The 24282-nt window shown below is 30.1% G+C and overlaps 1 protein-coding gene and 1 long non-coding RNA gene across 2 annotated transcripts; one reads left to right on the top strand and one right to left on the bottom strand.

The window, feature by feature from the left end:
• The first annotated feature begins 8751 nt into the window (after positions 1-8751).
• Positions 8752-11128, top strand: LOC122590570. Its single transcript, XR_006322537.1, has 3 exons — positions 8752-8858; positions 8958-9179; positions 10765-11128. It is a non-coding gene; the product is annotated as an uncharacterized LOC122590570 (long non-coding RNA).
• Positions 11129-11970: 842 nt separating this feature from the next.
• LOC122594001 (GDSL esterase/lipase At4g18970-like) lies at positions 11971-13911 on the bottom strand. Its single transcript, XM_043766472.1, has 5 exons — positions 13540-13911; positions 13317-13441; positions 12956-13201; positions 12578-12833; positions 11971-12441 (listed from the first exon to the last, which is right to left on the bottom strand). The coding sequence occupies exons 1-5, from the start codon at positions 13838-13840 to the stop codon at positions 12206-12208; spliced, it is 1164 nt and encodes a 387-aa protein (XP_043622407.1). The 5' UTR covers positions 13841-13911; the 3' UTR covers positions 11971-12205.
• Between the last annotated feature and the right edge of the window lie 10371 nt (positions 13912-24282).

The following is a 24282-nucleotide window of genomic DNA, read 5'->3' as shown; positions in this document are numbered from 1 at the left end:
ACTTTTGATGGATCTACCACAACATTGTATTAATGGTTTGTAAATCATGGTACATTAATCAATTGTGATGATACGAATATCACCGCTCTTAGTTTTTATATTGCACTTCAAGTTTTCTTAACTTATAAGTAAAACATTGGGGTTCTTGTTTCTTAGAATTATATTGAACAACATGTGGTTTTATAATTTGATGAACCTGCAACTTGTTTGAAAGTTGGGAATTAAATTAGCGCCGAATGACTTGTCAACAGGTGAATGGTTTCTAGTTAGATGTTGACAATTAATAGTAAGACTTTTCACGCCAACAGGTTTTAAAGATATTGAACTATTATTGTCATGGCAAGTTAACATTAATACTCCGTTCAAAAAAAGAAATGTTGCTCGATCAGAAAAATATAGTATTAAGATTATTATCATGCATGGTATCCATGCGCGTTATAACGGTGATGATTTATACCACGCGAGATGTGTGGCGGCGATACTTTATGTTGGTAAGTGTGGTGCCGGTGAGTATGTGGCGGTGATGGTGGTGTCGGCGGCAAATATGTTTGTGGGAGAAGATTGTATTACATCGATCGGCTTTTAAAGTGACATTATTAGACGTTTACAAAAATCTTAAATCTGCCATGAGAGTTTTCTAATCGTATTGTTATTAGAGAAAATTACATTTTTCGTCCCTGAACTGGGCACGTTTTACACTTTTCGTCCTCAAAGTGAAAAAATAGCAAAAAAAAGCCTAAACTTGGCACTTTTTTCACTCTTCGTCCCGACGATAAAGGTGTTAGTTTTTTTTCCGTTAAAGTTGCCAACGTTCGTTAGTTTTTTGTTCAGTTTTCGTCCTCCCTTTTTTTTTCACTTTTTTCTCATTTTGATAATTTCAAAACTGTCAAATGATGTATAACCGTATTTGAAAGTAGAGTAAGAGACATATTACAATTATTTTATATTTATCAAATTATATTTATTGAAATTTAGATAATACAATATACTTAACAAAAACATTATAGTATAATTGTGAGTTTGTTTGATGATTTGTAAAGTTAAATAATCGAAAATGTTAGAATAATAATTTACGTATATATGTTTAATTAGATATGTTCATAATAAACATAATACTAATTTTAATAATACTAAAAGTACAAATATTTATTGTTTATCAATGTTATCTTAAATATTTTTTTTAATAAAGTATAGCATAAAAGAGAGATGCGTCATTTAAATATAGTGGCACACGTCACTTAAACCCCAATCGTATTTTAGTACATTAGTAAAGATGACATATTATGTATTTAATTTTATTTATTCATCGTGTTAATTGTACATTTATATAATTGTCTCGTCATAAATCTCCATGTACGTATTTATAGATATTTGAGCTTTCTTTGTATTATTTGATACTGATTTTACACATTCAATATTTTATATTAAGATTCGTTGTCTACGCCTTACGATTTCTACATCGCTAGGCAGTTTTGACATTTTAAAATATAAAAAAAAAAGTGAACAAAAAAACTAACGAATGTTGGCAACCTTAATGGATGAAACTATTATCCTTGTTGCGAGAACGAAAAGTGAAAAAAATGTCAAATTTAAGGAGGGTTTTTTAGCATTTTTTCACTTTAGGGTCAAAAATTAAAAAACGTACAAAGTTTAAGAACGAAAAATGTAATTTACTCTTGTTATAATAATGATCGAAGAATTCTTTTTGAACGTCAAAAATATCAAAGAATAGTATGGTACATTTATCAACAACGCATTCAATTGCATAACTAATTGAATAGGTCAAGATGCATATATACTTTGTTGGGAAATGCTAATGAGTGCCTCTAGGGCATTGTCTATACATTAAATGAACGTTACTTATTTTGTTATTCCAAATATATCCTTCCTTCATTTGGTTTTATGTTACAAACTTTAGAGCTCATCGAGCACACACACTACTAATTTCGTACATATAGATATATTCTGTACAACTTATTATTTTTGTTTAGTGACCAATATTTTCATAGTTTAAAATGATTATGGAATTTCAAGTTAAGTATGTATGTACTACAGAAGTTTGAGACGAAAATAAAATATTTATTTTAGCCAGTTAATCATTTGAATAACTTTTAAAAATTATTTTACAAATTTAAAAATCGTTAACATATATGAAATAAAAATGGTTATTAAAAAAACATTGTTATGTAGGGGTTGGTTCTCGTAAAATAAGTAGTAAAGTATAATAAGTTTGACAATATCTTAAATGTTTGATCATGATAAAATTTATACACGAAGATTCACGAAACATAAATATATATATTGATGCCCAATAATTTTATAATGCACGGTAATTTTTAGTGAACATAATATTTTATTTATTTTATTGTAATATTTGTTAATATATCCCTTTTGTTAATAGTATGCATGGATAAAATTATTGTGTTATGGAGTAACACATACGTATTATGTTTTTGCCGTAAATGAAACTGACTATTGAGACAATTGGATTGAATATAACGTATTCCATAATCATTTTAAAACTCTGAGAAACATTGTTCAACTAAAACAAAAATATAAACTATATAGAATTCACCATAAATGTACGAAATCAATAGAAGAAAATAAGTTGTAAAGTAAATAATCTTTCACAAAGAAAGAAAGGGTATATTTGGAATAATAAAAAAACTAAATTCATTTAATGTAAGGATTGCTTATATTTAGAAATTTTAAGATAATTAATGATATTTAGGCAATGCCCCAGGGGCACTCATTAGCATTTCCCTACTTTGTTATTCAATACAAATAATTACTCGGAATACACATTCAATTACATAGCGAAATGTCACCGCCGAGTTTTGTTTTTTTTTAACGATAAATTTAGGCTCAGCAGCATGCCTCTTCATATACCCAACTCCAATTAACAATTAAATATCCCGATATGTGTTTCATTTATTTTATTTGAGACATTAATAATGACAACAAACACAATGGCCCTATATCCCAGTGTACAATATCAACTTGTGGAAATTGAGCCCGCTCTCGTGTTCCATGTCTCGTTCGACCACTTGACATTCAAATTGGTAATAAAAATTATATTAATTGGGGTTTCACGAGGCTCTTCGTAAGTTCCTGATGCAAATTAACAAACATTATAGCTTTTTCATCTCTATTTGTGATGTTTTGTCATATGATTTTTTCTGTAAAGATATGAAGTATTTATAAGCCTAGCAATCCTTTATTTAATAGATCAAGAGATCTTATCTTTCTTATATACTAGAGTGGTGTTCACACGTTGCAGCGGCGACGGTCTATAACGATTTAGATACCGTAACGGTTTATAGCGTTCAGTTTACTTTCATGAGATCCATTAATGCAATATTTAACCATATATATCATTCTAAAAATAAGTCACGTATTAGGTGCAAAAAATAATGAAGTGCAAACACTAACCATGAAAAATAACCACTTACAATTGTAGGGGAGGAGACCAAGGCATTAAAAAAAATAGTCAAAGGTTATAATTTATACAAAGGACATAATTGGTTCGTAATTTCGTGAGTTATAAAAAGACAATTATTGTTTAAACATTTTGTAATATAATTTATGACAATTAAGATGTTTTTTCTTATCCGTAGCAATAATGATTTTAGAGTTAATGGAGATTTTATAACAATAGGGGTTTTAGGTAATTGTGAGTTTTTTTCATTAAGGGTAATTTTGGAATTTTAGGGATAAGGTGTGTGGAGGTAAAATGTAGAGGGTATATTAAGTAATTCAAAGGTAGAGAGTTAAACGGGGGAGAGGGTAATTTGTTTATATAGGTAGTATAGATAAATAAAGAAAAATTGTTATAAGGTAATCTTTTTTAAACATTTTCTTATGTAGCAAATTATGGTTTTATACGGTTGCCACACTTTCCATATTAAAATGATAATATGACATCACTAATTTATTTTAATGAATAAAATCATATAAAATTCTCAAACTTTTATTTTTAAGAATTGTGTGTAGAACGAATTTACATGCGGTTATAACATAAACATAAATATATTTAAATGTGCAATTTTGTAAATTTTTATTTTATTTTAACATGTCTTTATATTTTATTTCAAAATCAGTTTTATAATCAATGTTTTTATTGCCTCAAACTTATTTTTAAGAATGGCTCTAGGCTTTTATATTCCAGAATAAATTTGAGACTTAAAAAAAATTATTAATGATGATGGTACGTAACTTTAGAATAATAATGGTAGATTGATTCATTGATTTATTTGCTATACAAAATATTAACATATATATAAATATATATTTTATACTTTATTTAATTAGTACATCCTCTAATATTGCAAAATAGTTTTTTCTATTATTAGTATATTTCTTTTACTATCGGTTTACATGACATATACAAACACATTTTGGTATATCAAATTAAGTTTTTCCTTGATTTGCCCACGTAATACACAGGTATGCTAGTAAATATATAAAATAAAATGAAATCTACCAATATATGTATAACAAGGTCCTAAATTCATTTATGGATAAACAATGACCATTAGATAAGTTTAAACTTTTAGTTACAATCCTTAGATCAAAATAATTATACTATTACCAAATTTATTATTGATAAACACAACATTAGTCCTTCTACTATATATAATTATATCTTCTAAACCTTTGTTTAAAAAGTTAATGTTATTAAATCGAATATATATTCCATCCGTTCAAATTGCTTTTGGAAAGTAAGATCTTGGTTTTATTAGCGTGAATTATGATTTAATTTGTACGTAACTTTATCTTCTAGGAAGAAGTTTTATTTTAATTTGGTTTTTACTTAAGAAAAACTAATTTTCATATTAGTGTAGATGATAATAAATGTATATAAAGTTGAAATAACATATAAACTTAACAAATTTTTGATAAGAACACTTAAATGTATTCCAATAATGAATTTGTAGCCCCTAGATCTACAAGACGATGCTACTATTTATTTATTTATATAATTAAAATCCAAATATTATATTACCCAGAAATAAAAGAGCATATATTATATTATCTACAATGTATAATATATAGATGACATCATAAGTTAATTTATGAAGAAACAAGCTTATAACTTTAAACCTTAAGTTACAACGTTAGATCAGAATAATGATAACATTACCGAATTTGTTAGTATTAAGTAAATATAACATTAGTCTTCTTACTTTATATAACTAAATTAAATTTCATATATATAAATAGTATCATGGACTTTATTATTAGTCAAATACGACATTAACTTTCTACTTTATATGTTTAAACAAAATATGAGATGTATAGTTATAATGGATATATGTAAATTTGAAAAAGTTTTATATTTGAGTCTTTAAAATAAAAAGCTCATCGACTTAATTAATGGATAACATACATCGTAGTTTAAGAATGAGACTTCCATGGAAGTTGCTCAAAGGGGTAGGCCACTATGCTTAAAAACAATAAGAGTTATCGAGGTTAAAAGATATTATTATTATTAGTAGTATTTTCATTCTATTTTAAACCTCATATCATTAAAGTAGCTAGAAATTAATTGTTATTTTGAACCCTGCATTTCATTGAAAAGAGTTATTTATTATTTTTATATACATTTTTTATAAAATAAATTTTCTACTAATAAATATTTAGTTACTGTTTTCTTTAAAGTATAATAAGTTGAGGAGAAGTAACAAATTGAGATCGTAAATAAATGAGATAAAATATGAATACTACACGTAAGTTTTTACACAAATAAATTTTTAAAATGAGTCAACACACGATACACAATTCAACAACTATGGATTAAAATTGCAAAAGACTCATCGAAGTTATGCTATTTGGTCTATCGATTTTAAAATGGAAAAAGTCAATCCAACTTAAAATAGTCAAACAAATTGGACCTTAACTTGTAAAATCAATGCCCGTTTAAGAATATTAATTTCACGTAATCAGATATCAAATATAAGGGTAAAGTTTGAAAGTTCAAAATAATGCATGGTCGACATTAATAATTTTCAGTGTATTTTAATATTCAGAAAGAATTATTAAAACTATTGACTTGATGAAATTTGAAATTTACTTGTCTAAATTACAATTAACTTATTAGAAGTTAGAAGAGTTTTAGCGAGATATAGTTCAAAGTTTTTGTCAAAATATTAAATATAATTGTGAAGTTTGATATTATTTTGCATGAGTTGGAGAAAAAACTATAAAATATCATAACTTATTCAATTTAGTAGTTAAAAAGTATTTTCATTATGATAGTAAAAAAAATATAAAGTTGACTTTTTGAGACTGAAATATTTCTTTTTTAAAAAATTTTAAGTAGAAGTTTAGATCGAGATGAAGAAGTATTTGTTATTTTAATTGAGAAATAAATATTGCATTTGCTACTTCTTGAAAAAATAATATTTATAAGCTCGCTTGAAAAGTAAACAAATAAATATTATATGTGGGAGTGATGCTTAGATATAAGGGTAAGTGCCTAGAAATGCAGTCAACTAATGCTCAAAAGTTATTGTGTGCACGAACTCTAGGTCAGTTTTATTGTGTTCACGAAACTTGAAGTTTTGGTTATTGTGAACATAAAACGAGATTATGGCTATGTGGGACCGGTTATTTTCACATTGACCCGTTCACTGCTTACGTGGAATGCACACAATAACTTTTTGGGATTAGTTTATGCATACAATTAAAATAAATAGATTATTTTTTCTCAAGTTCGTCAGAGACTGCAAATACTCGCCGGAAAACTTAAAAATCCGATTAAACCTTCGTTTCTTCGACTTAGACCACGAAATTCGCACCAAAATACTCAAAAATCAGTCGCGAACAAACCCTCAACAAAAGTTAAACCGATTGAGACTCGCCGAAAAATTAAAATCACCATAACTTTGTTGTTTATTCGAGTTTCGACTTGAAACCAACACCAAACTGCTCAAAATTGTTGTCTGAAACTCGAAGAAACAACAAAGTTATGGTGATTTTAAATTTTCCGGCGAGTTGATGAATTATCCGGCGAGTCTCAATTGGTTTAACTTTTGCCAAGGGTTTGTTCGCGGCTGATTTTTGAGTATTTTGGTGCCAATTTCGTGGTCTAATTCGAATAAATGAAGGTTTAATCGGATTTTTAAGTTTTCCGGCGAGTATTTGCAGTTTCCGGCGAGTTTGAAAAAAAATAATCTGTTTTTTTTAATTGTGTGCATAAACTAATCTCAAAAAGTTATTGTGTGCATAAACTAATCCCAAAAAGTTATTGTGTGCATGTCACGTAAGCAGTCAACGTGAAAGTGGTGACCTACTAACTTTTGACCCTGTCACTTTTGCATGCTATAGGACTATTGAACAAGTTTCCTGAATACAATAAAGCTGACCTAAAGTTCGTGTACACAATAACTTTTGAGCATTAGTTGACTGCATTTCTGGGTATTTATCTCTAGATATAATTATGATGCTTTGATATTTTATATGAAATTATTTTTTGTTTTGTCAAACTTTTTTATAATAGTTTTATATTTTATATCTATTGCTTCAATATAATGTGTATGCATTCATATAAGCATTAAACCATATAAGAAAATTGTAAAAAGTGATTTAACATGGTTAGAAGATCACTTAAGGATTAGTCAAATACATGGCCAATTTTTAATCAAATTCGTTAAATATTTCTTATTATCTTTGAATTTAAAACTATCTCCTAATACAACAATTTAAATTTTACTAAATTATTTATGAAATATAAAATCATGAAACTTTATGTTCTTCTTTTTTTAACCAATTCCACTTAGATGGGTTGGCCAGGGGTATCTTCTAAATCCACTATGTGGGTCCTGGAGGTGAGTTTTTACCAAGATCTCGGGTTTGATTCTTGGGTTTCTCATCTCAAGGTATATTCCATGACGAGAGGGTTGGAGGTCTAGCGATTTGTTAGTTAAAATTGCCTCCAGCATGTCTAAATCGAAACTAACTTAAAAAAAAGATGTTTTTTTTTCTATATAGAGACTGTTGTAATTATAGTTTATATCTTAATTTTGATTATACATGCGTTAGTCTTCAATAAATTTTGTTTATTTGTCAATTAACCTATTTTAGCATGATATTATTAATTAACTTGATATATTTTTGCATCATAATGCTAATTAACTTATTTTCAACATCTATTATCTATGTATCAATTTACATTATCACGAAACAATAATATATCATAAACTATATATGTCACCCGCGTATTACGCGGGACAATAATCTAGTTTGATTATATCGCATTTATTAAAAACGACATATCAAACTTTTAATCACTAAAAGTCAACTCTCATTCATTTACAAAAATAAAAACAAATTTTGGCCACGTTACCATTAATAGAAACGACCACGTCATTCGTATAACCGAACATGTTATGCTATACAAATTTTCGTACTTTTGTCTCAGCCCTGCTTCTTGGCAGGCCTGGCCCAATATAAAAAGAAATTCACCATTTGTGGAGCCAGACGAGATGGTCACATACTAAATAACCTCATTTTGTTCAATCTTTTGGGTCTTAAACACAACAAAAAATAAATAAAAGAAAAATGATTGGTGTTAATAGCGATACTCTCAGGTATTTCTATGCGTAATTAAAGAATTATATGTTTATAAACTAGTAAAGAACCGAAAACTTAAATTTATTTGTTATCTTTCACTACTCGAAAAATGGGTATCACCGACGATGGGTATCACTACTTGCGTTAGTTCTTATTAAACTAAATTTGTAGGAAAAAGAAAAGGGTGGTTGCGTGACGTCGTTCAATTGGTACAAGACATGTCATACGAGAAAGAAACCTTGAGGGTCAACATCTACGTTACTGAGAAAGCAAAAAGAACAACGGTAATTTTCCAATTTTTCAACTAATTTCCAGTTAACGGGAAAGGTTTCAGTTTATTGTAGTACATTAAAGAAGTGTTAATATAAAATCATCTTTTATAGGAAAAATATAAAGAGTTACTGGAGGAGAAATATGAATCAGAAAAGTCGAATCAGCCCCTTATTGGTGATTATGATTTATGGGTACAAGCATGTGGAGGTCTCAAAAGAGGAAGTTTGGTAGGATTTGCGATGCCAGAGGACCCGTAATTGGTTGTATCTTGTACACCTTCCACGCCTAGTACTGCCTCGTCCTGTCACTCGAGTTTGACATCTATAGCAGAGGTAAATTTACCTGCATCTAGTTCCTTAATGTGCTCTTTACCAAAGTATCCATAGTATTGTTCCTTATTGTGCTCTTTGATCGATGTCGTTGGACCAATCAAATATATAAACTAAATACCTATAACTAGTATGGGTAAGTTGAGTATCGTATCCACAGGGAATCAAAGGAAAGTGTCAATCAATTTTACATAGTTGATTAAACTAGACATAAACTTAAAACCGATTGATTGTTGATTTGTTTGATTAAAACTAAAGTTGAGCATAAACTTAACAAAATACTTCAACTAACAACGTAGACCATTCCCATGCTCCCAATTATGCTTTCAAATATGTAACCTAACTTATATTCGTTGGAAATCACATAGACATGATTCATTATAATGTTTGGAATGAATGAACTTAAGAACTAAAGTAATCGGTTGTGATGATTCACGATAATGAAAAACCGAGGAATTGACACAACTAGATTTTCAATTCATTAAAATAGAATTACAAGTTCATGAGAGATTCTTTCAATAATCCATGATTAACAATAATTTGGAACCAAAAGATGGATGAATTTCATTCAAAGTCATAAACATGTAATCATTCATTTAAATCCAAACAACATTAGATGCAAAACACAATTAAGAATTAAACATCTAATCCAACATGAATATGAGAAAGGTTGAACATAAAAGTCTTACATAATTGTTCACATGAGAATGATCAAAGAAAACCTAGCCTATAATCTTCATCATTGATTCTTCAATTAAGGCTTTGATCTCCATGAAAATATGAATTGATGATGAAATTGGGGTGTTGTGTGTGTTAGGAAACTGCCCAAGGATGAGAAAATATGAAGTGGTAACTTCCAAAGTCGTCCATGAGGGAGTTATAAACTGAAAATTAATAAAACCCTTTAAATTCGGAATTTTGGTGCAGCTATGGCCGTCCCAGACTGCCTCCTGGTCGTCTGAGACTGCCCTCAAGAAATGGCAATTTTCCAGATTTTTTCCTTGACACTTCTTGACTTTGCTTGACTTGTTTATGATTCATTTAACTTCAATTTGTCACCAAAGACCTGAAACACTTAAACAAACATAAAAACGCCCTAATCGTCTATTAACATTCACAAAACATGTTCGTTTTCATATCTTAAAGTAGTACGGATTAGGCGTTTATCACTCTTTACCTAAGTATACATAGCTTTTATAAATACGATATCTAGTTGTTCATGAAGCAATAATCACTATCTTTATTTCTTTGAAATACATAGCTTTTAATATGATTGATTTATTTGTTCATGCATTATTATAACTAGTTAGTAGTTGATTACAAATTAAGTGGGTAATCTATGACATGATAAGTATAATGGTGAAAATAGTTTCTTTTTTATTTTATTATATTTTTTTTGTTAATACATCGTATTTGCAAAGAGTTGTCAGCACAAACACATATGCCAAGCATTCTAAATCTCACAATGAAATCTTTTTTTTTTTAAACTGTAGCGTCACCTCATGTATTTACTGTATAATCTTTCATTAAACCCCATGACATATATACATCAACTACTTTCTTTTAGTTAAATTGTGAACATCTGTAGGTTGAAAAAATCAAAACTCAGCTAGAGGAAAGGGACAAAATAGCAGAGCAGCGAGAGAAAGTCACGGAGGAGTGGGAGAAAGCCACAGCTGAGAGAGAAGAAAATGATTGCTAACTTGGACTTGATAGAAGAGGAGGTTGCAAAACAACCGGTTCTTGGGGAAGAAATGGAAGCTAAGGTGGCAAAGCTTAATAAGATGTTGCATGGTCAACGACAACTTCCACCTCCTACCTAGTAATTTGTTCTTGTTGATGGATAAAACTTGGTATGTCGGATATTTTGTATACTTTTGTTCCACATCCCGACTAGTAATTAATGATGTAGGCTAGCATTAATGTAGTTCGTGGTTGTTACATATTTTAGATGTTCGAATACTTTTGATGCTTCCATACTTCGGATGGCATTACTTTTGTATGTTTTGGATATTACATACAAAATATATTTCGACCTATGCTAGATTATTTAATCTGCTTTTGTATCATTCATATTAATTAGTGAAGGATCTTTTCCTATTCTTTTGGATACCTATATGTAATTTCTAATAGATTTCCGACAAAATTATTAAATTTTAAAATATTATATATATAAAAAAAATAATAAATTTCATTGGAAATTCATCGGAAATTATAATATATTACTAGCGAATTTGCGACACAAATTTTTAATAGTAATTCGTTGGAAACGTTAACTATATTTCCGATGAGTTACCAACATTAAATTTGTCGGAAATACATCGTAAAAACCAACTTTTGGACTAATTATTAATTATTTTAGATATAGTTAGTTGCATATTCCGACGACAAAATTTGTAAGAAAATAAAATATTCGTCGGAAACTTTCGTTAGTAATTGTTTCCGAGGAGGGTTTTCCCGACAACAAGTTTTCGTCGGAAATGGCTCGATAACATTGCTTTCCTACAAATTTTCGATCGGAAATTTGTCGTCGCTGGAAGTTAGTTTTTTAGTAGTGTCTAAATTATTAAAATTGTTAAAATGAATTGAAGGATGATCAAATATGTAAATAAGTCAATACCATTATCTATAGTTTGAATAAACATTATATAGTATAGAAGGTTTATTATTGAAAATACATTGTATTAGTTATAACTTATAACAATAAAATTCAATTCAAATTTAAACGATAAATCTTTACTTAAAATAAAGAGATGCTTATAGTGTATTAATTGTTGTTAACATATCGTAGATAGATTAGTAATAAATCCTTTATATTATTTTAGCAAACAAAGTTAACCGTACAACAAATAATACATTTTTATGTAGCTAGGCTTTCAATTAGATTTGGATCCTAAGGATTAATTCACATTTTGGTATCTTATTTCTTAACTTTAACTATATATCCCTGCATTGCAATCATAAAATGATGATGAAGTTCCTTGCATTGCTATGATAACGACCGATGGAGATCGAGTAAGAAATGAAATTTAATAATTAGTATATAGCTGAGCCAAACGTCGAATATCGAATGGGTAGACATCGGAGGACGACTTAGCGTTATAAGATCTGGAAGCAACAATCATAGCCGCAGCTTCCGATGGATGGAAAGCATCCCAAAAAAGATATTCATTTCGATTTACACAAGGTGTTTGAAATGGAAGGCATGTAATTTGGCCATTGTTTCTCCCTACTCCACAGCACCCTCGATTTGTCACCTTAAATCCTGCACCAATTTAATTTATTTAATTTCATCAAACAAATTAATTATATATATATCACACAAAAGTCTTTATAGTTTGTAATAGTAATCAAGAATGTATAATCAAAAGTAAGGTATGATCAGTAAAACATATAGGTACCATATTTTTGAGGATGGTCAATCAGGTCCTGGAAAATGCCATAAGTGTTGATATAGGTGAATTTAGCATCGGGTAAGTTCTTGTTAAGGTTGTCAACTAGAGATATTAACCGTCGGTTAAACATTTGATTAGCCGAGTTGATCTTAGCAACGCACGTGAATCCGTCTTGGCTGTGCAGTGCCAATGCGTTCGGGCTGCACCCAATCTGCCCAATCCCATTGAAAACAAACTTCCTTGCTCCGTAGTTGTACAATATCTACACGTACCATAAATACTGTATTATATCCACAAAGGTTCAAAACGTACTATATATAAGGTATAAAGCAGTTTGACTTTTAATAATCTAACACATGTATGCATGTGATAATGACGACTTACTCTGATTTGCTTAGCGTATTGATGGATGAGAGAATCGGCATACTGTTTGATGGAGTATTTGCGATTAGTGTCATAGTAATCGGGCATGAAGTAATTATTCAAGTAGTCGTTGCTTCCCATCCCGACCGAAAATATGCATTGTTTGAGATGGTTTGAAGCCGCATCTACGCTTCCAAGTATACGTACCACTTCAGAAACCGTAGATACATAATTATTTACTTGTCCCCCAAAGCTAATGCGAGCACCCTAATTAATTACCATATAAACCCAAAATAAAAACATACAAAATTATCACTAGCTATATGATACTATAATTTAACTACGTACATAAAAGTAACGAATGAGACAATAATATATATACCAATTGTTGGCCAGTTTCGTCCCTGATTCCTGCGGCTGCTGAGGCATAATTTACGCCTCTAAGGAAGTCACGCCCGCTACTGTTTGCAAAGGGTTGGATGTAATCATCAAGGCCTAAAAGCTCAGCTGCAAATTAAGTCGATATATCGAGCATGTTAAAAATGTATAGCTTAATAATGTACTACATTGATAATGACATTATTAATAGTGAGTGTATATATTACTGATAGCATCTACGACGGTTTTGCCATTGGAAAACCTTCCGGTGGGGCCACTTTGGAAATCAATGCCATAAGGCAAGTAATCTGCTCTAGCCATGGACACCATTCTGTTATTATTTCCGTTGTCTACCAATGAATCCCCGAATATGAAGAAACATGGAACAGTATGGTGGGGCTTAACTTGATCATCATGACCTGCATTATTATTATTATTATTATTATTATTATAGCAACTCGAATTTGACACAAACATTGTTGCAATCACATATACGGCGATCAACCATTTTTCTAGTTGGGCATGCATCTCTGTAAGAAAAGGCCGTGCTGCAGAAAGAGTGTCGAAAAAACACCAATAATTGATGATCGAAAAGGTGAGAAATTCGATGGGTATATATGTGATGAATTTGTAATGGGAACATCTTGGTCTATATATAGGAAGTGAATATGTGCATGAATTTAGTGTACTAGAATAATATAATTCTCGCCTAAATGTGATGTCCGGCCGGTTAATAGTTTTTCAAAACCAATTAATTCTGGTGTCAATTAAATTGAGGATTATTATTCATAAATTTCGATTGGTAATGTAGACATTAACATTCTTATTCTTATTATGGTATAAATAACTAGCTAGAGTGAAACAAGGAAGTTGGAAGGATCAGAATAAATTTTATTGTAAACTAGTGTATTTTAAACGGGGAGTGATATTTGTATCACAAAATTTGATAAATTTACCACTGTTATGCATTATATACTTGTACAATATACTATAAAACTTATATAATGTGGTAAATGCATCAAAATTTGTGATACAATTATCACTTTCCATTGTAAATATTGTCCTAATCTGTAATTGTGGAACAGTGAGATGTATATACAAATCATACTTTTAGAAAGAAATAAAAACCAGTTTACCAATTGACCGTTTCGAATTATCTAATTCACAAGATTTCATTAAAATTTATTTTCAATTTATAAGTTATTGTAGTTTCCATTCTCATTGTAGGGAAACATACTAAAAGGGCTAATATTAAAAGGGCTAATGGAGGGAACCTAAGCTCTAGTACTACAATTAAATACTCATCGACTCACTTCGTATGAGTCATACGATGCCGGTACAATACCTTCATTCTAATCTCCACATGATTTTGGCATCCCGAAGGACTGAACCCGCGTATTTAAACTTTACATGTAGGTCTAGGCTTCATTGGTAACCAATACCTTAAAGGGGTTATTTTATGTGCCAAGCGAGGATCGAACCTGAGACTTTAAGGTTATCAAGTGTTTTTCTTACCACTAGGCTGGCTAACTCCTTGTTGATTATAGGGAAACATACTTGGTTAAATTTTGAAACTTTCTCTATATCCACTAGTTATTTATTTGTAAGACTAAAACTCACTCTAGAGTCTATCTATACATTAATTCAAAGTGTCTTTTACACCAAAAAAAATATATATATATCAACATTACTATATATTTTATGATTACTCCAAGTCTCCAACTCTCAGCAGAAAAAACCCGTACTTGCTTACGGAAAGTGGAAATAGAAACAAATCGGTTTCGCATGAATGGATATTCTCAGATGAAACAAGAAAAATTAAATTTGACTGATTCAACTTATCAGACATCTACAAACCCAAAGTTAACGATTGACTGATATGGCTCTTCATTATTTAACTATTGCATCTACATATTTTTGCATTGTTTTGTATAGAACTAATCTTGAGATTGGGTACAATATAAAAGATCATCTCGATATACATATATATCTCTCTGAGTGGGCGATTGGGGCTATCTTCTATCAATAAACTAAAACAAGATTGACATATTTTAAAAACGACACCTGGTGTAATCCTTAATCGACACGTAGCTTTTTAATTTATTTATTTTATTAAATTAGCTCTTTTTAGCTGTATAAAAATTCAATTTCCTTATTAGACTTATAACTAAACTCTCTCTTTTTGCTTATTAATACAAAAGATATTACTGTATAACCTTATTTGATTGATCGTTTTCCCATTAATAAATTGTCTCTTTTTCTTTCTCAATTTCTCAACTCCTATTACTTATATTACTTATAATAAATTATTAACATGAATACTTTAAAATTTTGAGTTTACGATCCGAAATCATAAGACTATTTGTTATCATCCACTATGCTTACAAGTTCGGATTTTGATGTGGTTCTAAAAATTTAAGGTAAATCCAAAACTCTAACTAACCATATGTTATATTTATCATTAATGTTTATTATAATTTAGCTTCGCTCATCGATTTACTTTAACCACAATTTATTTTATATGCACGAATCATGTATAGGGCACATTCGAATTTCTTTATGATACAATTTATATGACTACCGTACATCGTATCTATACTCCCTATATAAACAAACTACCCTCTCCAAATTAAACACTTTACCTTTAAATTTCTTATTTTACCCTTTTAACTTACATTACCACCAAACACTTTAATCCTGAAATATCGAAAATACCCTTAAGAAAACCTTACGCCCAATTTGTCTCCCTTCCCCTGAAGCTGCTCCCATATTATACCAAAAAACACGTCCATACATCACCCCAGAACAAAACACACACATACATCCCCTCAGAACCACCTTCCTTTAAAACACACATAGCCACCGCCATAGATATTGTGATCCGGTAATCGCGCGAGTATCGTTAATTAACCAGCGTTTTTTCCTATATTCCGCCGCATCGCGCGGGTACAAGGCTAGTAGATATTAGTACTAGTTACTAAAACAAGCATGATACGCAAGTGTTCTGTTAATGTATCTCCATGTAAGAAAACGTTATATCATTGTTATATTAGTGTATCGCTACTTTTATTAACAAAATTATTATATCACTTATAATGAGACATAATATCATTTTTATCATAGTATATGAGTTAGGATTATATAATGATCAACTACTTTTTGGGTTTATAAAATAATTCTTGCAATAGACATTTCTTTAAAAGGAGCTTTTTCCTCGTAATTAAAGTCTATTACTTTTAACGTAGAACTAACTAAGTATAATCAGCCCACTTAGGTGGGTTGGCCAGGAGTATCTTTTGGGCCCCGGAGGTGAATTTTCTCAAGCTCCCGGGTTTGAGCCTTGATTTTCTCATCTGAAGATATTTTCCATGAAGAAGGGGTTGGAAGTCCAGCGATTTTTTAGTTAAAATTGTCTGCAGCACGTCTGAATCGAAACTAACTTTAAAAAAAAATTATTAAAAAAAAAAAAAAAATCCTGACTAAGAAAGCATTCTGGAACCTTATTAGTTAGGAAAGTGTTCGTAGACATCTACCATTTCATTTAGTAGGCATGCTTTAAATGTACGGGAATCAAATTTTAGCTGTAATAATAATAATAAATAAGGATAAATAATAGAAATGAAAAGTTACTTTTGATAAATAATAGAAATGAAACTTGATTTTAGCATATGCATAGAAGGCACTTTAGTTCATTATACGAATTATATAACTTTCCCAGTTAATGTGAAACAAAATAATTCAACAAAATAATTAACATCAATTGTTGTACTTCATTACTAGACAATATGTCATTTTCAAAATTCATAAACAATTTAAAGTGCTAGGTCCATTTTTTTTCTTTTTGAAAGGTGTGATGTCCGTGAATATTGGAAATTTTAGCATACATTGTTTTAATTAGGTCCACGTTAAAAATGTCATCTATAACTTAAATTTCTCGATGAAAAATTCATATTACCCATGGATGTGAATGAGAAACTCACCGAAATCCACCATAAATAAATATTAAATACATATGACTATCTCTAAATATGACTAAATAAAATTTGAACCAGAAACCTTTACATATTTCTTTATAACTAAACTAGACTATTTGGGATTTTGGATTTCTATACTCTGGAACATTATTTCGTGAGGAAGGTTTAATTAAAATAGTTGGGTTAGGTTACTAATAGTGTAGGCTTATTTTTGTTATGAAATGGGCTCTAAATTTCTTTAAGGTATTGCTCGTTCGTTCTTTAGTTGTGGTGTCCTTTTAGTTGGATGGAGCAGGCCAATTATTTGTTGGTCCATCGCTAGTATTGTTTTACTTTAAGACCAACTATGTAAATTACCATAAGAATATATATATATCCGGTCTATCCTAGAACCAGAACCAACTTTTGAAATATTATTAATCAGGATTTTAAAAATACAGAATCTTACGATTTCAAAATAGTCTGTTTCGATCAAATATAGATAAGCTTTGCAAGTCCCTATCTTTAAGTGCACAACTAATTTATAGATTGGTTCTTATGTACACTGTAGGCTCCAAAAGTCATATATGGACCAAAGGAAGAAAAAAAAAAAAAAAAGAAGACAACTTTTGAAGTTTGAAGGGCATGGGTTCGTAGGAGTTTGTGCTAGTGGCCTAGTGGGAGATTGATAACTGGAGAAATGGACTTAATTAGGTTGGGTCCAAATGGACCACTCTTGGACTCTTGGTAAGTTGGGTTGAATAACTCATACCGTATGCAATCGAAGTTGTATATCTATCTTTGATGTACTGTTTTAGGCGTCTAGCGATGGTTGTATAGATCTTGACGTTTTCTTCTACGAAACGGCGAATATGTACTTTTTGACAAAGACTGTTGTTGTACGCACTACAACGAGATCATATAAGGTAGCTAATGACCAAGCTATCATCGTCACTTTATTAAACACTTGTAGTCGTTGAAGTTTTTCTCCCAAACTCTTGTCAAACGGGCCGTTTTCGGTGTCTATAGTGGTCCGCTTGGACCTTTATTACAAGTAGTCTAAAAGAGAAAAGGAACCCAAAGTCACAAACTATTGTCAATGAGCATATCTGCATATGTAGTCTTTCGTGTTGGCCCACTTTGACCTCTTTTGGATCAAACGAAAATGGGCGGGGCCGGGATTGCCATAGACTATAGGAGCGTACAAGAGTTATATAATCGAATGGTTCTCAATGGCTTGCAAGATTCGGGGTGGGGTGGAGTATCTATATATGAAGCATTGTTTTCGAATATTTTGTAACCTTTTTTATTTTTTTCGTCAATTTTATCTTATGATATAAATTCAACTCTATCAGTTACCATCATGGCATCATTCGTATTTATACAATACTTAATACTTTATGAGGAATACACTACAAATACACATATTAATATATAACGGTATAAAATTATATGTATTGTTATATTAAAAAAAAAAAGCATAGAACATATATTTATTGTTGTATATGATAAAAAGATGTGGTTGATATATCATTTCATTATAATAATCTGCAAAAGGATGTAAATTGATGGAAACACGGTGAGGCATATTTGTCGATTCGTAACTTTTGACTCGACTCGAAAACATAATATTGTATAATTATATATATGACGTATTTAAAACTAAATATAAGTTGGTTATCCTAATATATTTACCAAAATATTACATATACGATATTTTTGAGTCAACCTTCGATTTATTTCCAAATTCATACTAAATGAATCAAAAAGCATCAATAGTTAGACGCTGTGTATGAATCACTCACATATTCTTCTGACCCTCACTCCCCCTTTTTCAAAAAGAAGCCCCACTCACCTACACGTAAAATAATGTAAGCATAAATATAGAAAGTAATATATAACCATATTATTAAACTAATAACAATTCTAAGTTTGTGACTCGTAATGACTCGGTCCCAGTTTATACCGCGACTTGTAAGAGTTAGGAGAAAAATGAGTCACCTAACGAGTCGCCTTGTTTTTGTTGTAAATCGACTCGACTCGTAAGAGTTTAAGTAACTATGTCGTGAGCCTAAATACCTTTCAGGTATCATGCCATTTTAACCTTAACCGGTTAATCTTTACAAAATGGTTTTATTATTTTTAAAGCATGTTTATAACACCACGATCCCAAACACACCACGAGATCGAACATCGAGACCACATTGAAAGCTGCAACAGACCATGATGGGCTTTTAATATAACTTTCCATTTTCACGCCGATATGAGGCCCTTGTTACTGATACCTTATGTGTTGATGACAACACTACTTATCTTAATTATACACAACAAACGGTTTTCTATTTCTAAGAAACCGTGACAGTGGCTCATACAGTATATGAATTTTATGAACTAGATACCAAAAAGCCTTCATCATCACTTGACTATTGTTTGCTGGAAAGATGATCTTACCTCACATATACCATCATCTCCCTATAAATAAGAGATGTAACTTTCTGTTAATATCGTTACTCTAGCATTTAATGCGTGGCATATTTTCACCATGATGCCTTGCTTAAGCCTTAAACAACTCAAGATTCAATTCTTTCCCAAGAGTAGATCGATATATCTACGTGCTCTCATTTGCTTTCAATAACCGCAAAGAAAATGAAGGAAAACAAAAAACATCATCTCGAATCTTAAAAATTGTGTGAAACTTTTGTAAGCGAAACCCCAAAATGTGTATAAATTGTGTCAAATAAAATCAAATGTCTAAATTGATAGATTAGATGTTCAAATAGGTAATTGCTAGGTCCATATGTATAAATAAGGTATATTCACTTTTAGTACAATTCAACTTTAAAAAAGGAAAACTTTTTTCTTGAAATTCAGACCATGAAAAAAACGCATCATATCATCAATTTCTTCAAATAAACTATTCAAAGCTAAAGGATATGTGAACTGTGTTTTGCTATCTACAAATGGGTGCTGCTTTATGATGACGTGAATTGGTGCAGGTGTCAAGAAATTTGTTGTGAATTAACAATATTTGTTCAAGCAATTTTATTGATTAGTGTGATTTAACTTTCTTTGGAGGTTATATGAAAACAAAAATGCCTATAGAGTGAAAATCGGTAACATAACTTTTATGTATGAAGTCTTTTTTTGTCTCAGTTTGTACAATTGGTATGAGTTTCTGTTAATATTATGTTGTTATTTGAGAAAAAAAAAAAATTAAAGCTAATCTTTGAATATACTCACTTTGTCTCATTTTAAATATCTTATTTTGAGTTTTTAAGTTTTTTTTAAACTTTAACCGTAAATATTTTTGTTTGTGTTATATATTAGTGGATGAAATTTATATTAACGAAAAATATATTAAAAACTCAACTTATTTATATATTTTATATCAAAATGTTATAAAATACAAACAAAAATATATGGTCAAAATTAAAGACAGAAAACTTACAACTAAATTTGGACAATTAAAATAGAAAGAAGTATTTAATTTAGTTTAAATCCTATTCCATTTGAAATATATATTTATAATAACCGATTAATATATAAAATGGTTTTCTAGTTGTTTCATTATCTTCTCTTTTGCTTGTTTTTTATATAATTGTGTTAACTTTATATTTTGTAGTGCGTGTTTTGTAAACTTGTATTTAATATGTCCTTGGTGTTTAGTATATTTAGATTAAGGGGTTTGTCTTGTAAATAATTATGTACTTGCTTGTAATTAGTTAAAGGGTTTATATGTAAATTATAAGCATATATAAACCCTCACATGGAATGAAATTATAACCTTTTCACCAATTAATTATTGCTTGTTCTAATAACTACATTCCCATTTCACTTAAAGGTTCATTAAACACTTTAGCATATTTTACAAATTGTCTAATTAGCAAAAAAGATATTAGTTACTCAATATTCATTTATTATGACATCATCTGGGGAAAAAAAATTTTAATTTATGTTTTTCAGATTACTTTCAACTTGTCTACTTATCATACAACAGGAAAAAAAAAAATTAAAACTGTATTTTTCAAATTACTTTTAACGTGCCACTAGTCAATTTAGACCTACATTTATTTTTTTTCGAGTCAAATTATATTATAACTATCCTAAAATGAATGAATCGTTTTGCATGCAATTTTTTTTATTTCTTTTCTTTCTTCTAAAACTTATGCCCCTTGGTCTATTATGCTTACAATAATGGTCCTCTTCAACTAACGATCGTTAAGTTTGTATATTTTTTTATATTTCTTTTCTTCCTTCAACAACTTATGCCCCTTGGTTTATTATGCTTACAAGAATGGTCGTCTTCAACTAACGATCGTTAAGATCTATTTGACTGTTCAACGTGAGTTACAAAAACTGCTGCAAAGCAGATCCTTTTTCTCTAACAGAGAGTTAGGTACTTTTCTCCAATGGGTTTTAACGATCATTAAATGCTATATGGGTTTCTAAATTGACAGATTAACTTATGTTACATTTTTGTAACTAACATAAAACATTACTTCTAATTTAACAAAGTTTACTTATATTATGTACGACTTTTTTCACTTTTATGTTGTATGATAACTACAAGTAAATGAGAAGCTGCTAGCATCTTTGTAATCCTCACGACATTTAAATGTTATATAAAATGATCCTGAAAATATATAATAAATCTTACATATTATCGCACACAATAAACATCTGGAAAATCTTATTAATTTTATATGCTATCATGTACATACACGTAATATCTCTGCGGCAACGCCCAGGTCACATATCTCGTTACGTCTTAATTTCAAAGATGTAAATGTTTTCTTTTAGAGGCAAAAGCTCTATTAGTTTATTTATTATTAGCTAACTAGATTATATCCGCGTAATATGCGGATAAACACATATATAACTAATAAAATACTAACATTTTATGATATCGTATATTGATAAATTGTAAATAAAATGTGTTTGAAAAACAATAATGTTATATTTTAATTTACATATAATTAAATAAGTTTAAGTATATGTAGAAAAAGACATGCATGATGTAGATATATATATATATTATAAAAAGATTTTAGTGATCAATCCTTCACATACTTAACTTTCATAGTAAATTTGTATCATTTTATTAATATAACGCATATAGATAAAAAAAAAATGTTGAAATTTAATGAAAATGTCAATTGAAAATGTCGGTTTTTCATTAAAGTTCAAATCTTAAGAGGGGATTATTTTAAATATTATTGTAAAGTTTTATATTTCATTTTAAACATTCGAGTTAAAGTAAGAGTATGATTAATTAGCCGTTAAAAGAAAAAACAAAAAAAGCTTTAGTTATTATATTGATTTTTAGTTTAGAATTTATTTATTGGTAAATAATTTTTATGAGATTGAGAAGTGATGTTTACATTGATATTTTTACTTTGTTTATGGAATGTACTCATGAATTTTCTTTCTTACCCTCATCCCTTTCAAACATCTCTGTTGACTTTTCAAACTTATACCAAACACCCAATCGCCCATGTTTGCAAGAAAAAAAAAAGCATTCTCCTTCGCTTGTATTCGCCAGGCATGCCACCAAATTGAAGCAAACATGGACAAAAAAATAACCATTAAAAAGGTTAATGAAATTAAAAACAAATTCCTCAATTCCGATTCCCCAAATACACATTGATTGTTAAGATCTTCCGAAAGTTTAACGCAATATGAGATTACGAGTATAAAAAGAGGTAACACATTACACAACGAGTATTACACAAGCATCATTTAAGGAGAAGTCTAGCAAGATAAAATAAGCGAAATCTTGTTTGATTGTTAAAAACGAAAAATAACATATCGTTTTAGTACACAGTGATGTGGAGATTGTCATGAATAGTTCCAGCTCCATCATTGGCTTTGGCCAATTGGAAATCTTGGCATTACTGTTTTACTAATTACTTTTGGATTCGGCCAATTGAATTTGTTTTTAATTTCATTGTTGATTGATTTTTTGATCCATGTTTGTTATTATATAATGGCATGTATATAGAATATAAAGGTTTTGTTTGTTTGTTTCTTTCTTTCTTTATGGAAAAACCAACTGGGTTGGATCAGTGGTTAGAGCTCATGTCTCTGGAAATAGAGGTCATGGGTTCGATCATCATTCCCAGCAAGGCTGGAGGTCCTTTTCTACCTATGGTAGAACCTGGAAGCAGCCTCTCTACTTTTGGTAGGGGTAAGGCTGTCTACATATCAACCTCCCTCATACACCGTCGAAGACGGTATTGGGACCCAAAACCCGTGGAAGACGGCATTCGGAGTTACTTTACTTTATTTTACTTTTTTGTTTCTTTGTTTATGGAGGCTGATTTTTACACATAAACCTTTTAATCATTCACGGAAAAATAGATAGAAGGACAAATTTGCCCTCCATTTTTCTATTCAATTCAGCACACTTAGGGCGCGTTTGGTTCACAGAATGTTTTAGGAAGGAATGAAATATGTCAGAGGAATTGGAATATGAAGGAATGGAATTTGACGGAATGTTTTTGATTTTTTGAAGATTTAAGTGAGAAACGGAATGAAATTCCTTCCCTCATCCCCAAGGAATGGAGATTCCATCAAATGATGGAATGTTAACAATCCAACGGAATGTGATTCCAATTCCATCAGATTCCATCAAATTTTGTGAACCAAACGCGACCTTATTTCTTTATTACCCAAAATTCAAACATGCTAGAAAACAGAATACTATTCCCCACGATCCCAGATGATTAATATAATCATTCAAAATTATGTTTATTTGTAACACCCCGAGCTAGGCTTGAAATGCACCGAAAAGCATGACACAAGATGGAATTATCGTAGAACGAGACTATATGAAAATAAAAGGATTCCGTGAACCCAACATTTAGTTTACAAGTTACAAAAGCACAAGGAGCATACAACCATCAAGAGTTTTACAAGAATGATATCAAAAGATGGCTCATGATCCTAAGCGAGTCCCATCAATAGGAAATGAATCACGGATCCATGGTCATAGTCCAACTTCTAGCAATGCAATCA

Source organism: Erigeron canadensis, chromosome 3 (genome assembly GCF_010389155.1).
Source record: "Erigeron canadensis isolate Cc75 chromosome 3, C_canadensis_v1, whole genome shotgun sequence".
Lineage (NCBI taxonomy): Eukaryota > Viridiplantae > Streptophyta > Magnoliopsida > Asterales > Asteraceae > Erigeron > Erigeron canadensis.
The sequence above is the reverse complement of the archived record's forward strand: the minus strand, read 5'-3'. Positions and strand labels throughout refer to the sequence as shown.

Bases quoted from the DNA above. Each gene is read 5' to 3' on its own strand.
- LOC122594001 (XM_043766472.1), bottom strand. From the start codon at position 13,840: ATGCATGCCCAACTAGAAAAATGGTTGATCGCCGTATATGTGATTGCA. The intron at 13,202-13,316 runs GTATATATATTA...GTAATTAATTAG, and splicing joins ACGAAACTGGCCAACAATTG to GGTGCTCGCATTAGCTTTGG. The intron at 12,442-12,577 runs GTACCTATATGT...AAATTGGTGCAG, and splicing joins TGACCATCCTCAAAAATATG to GATTTAAGGTGACAAATCGA.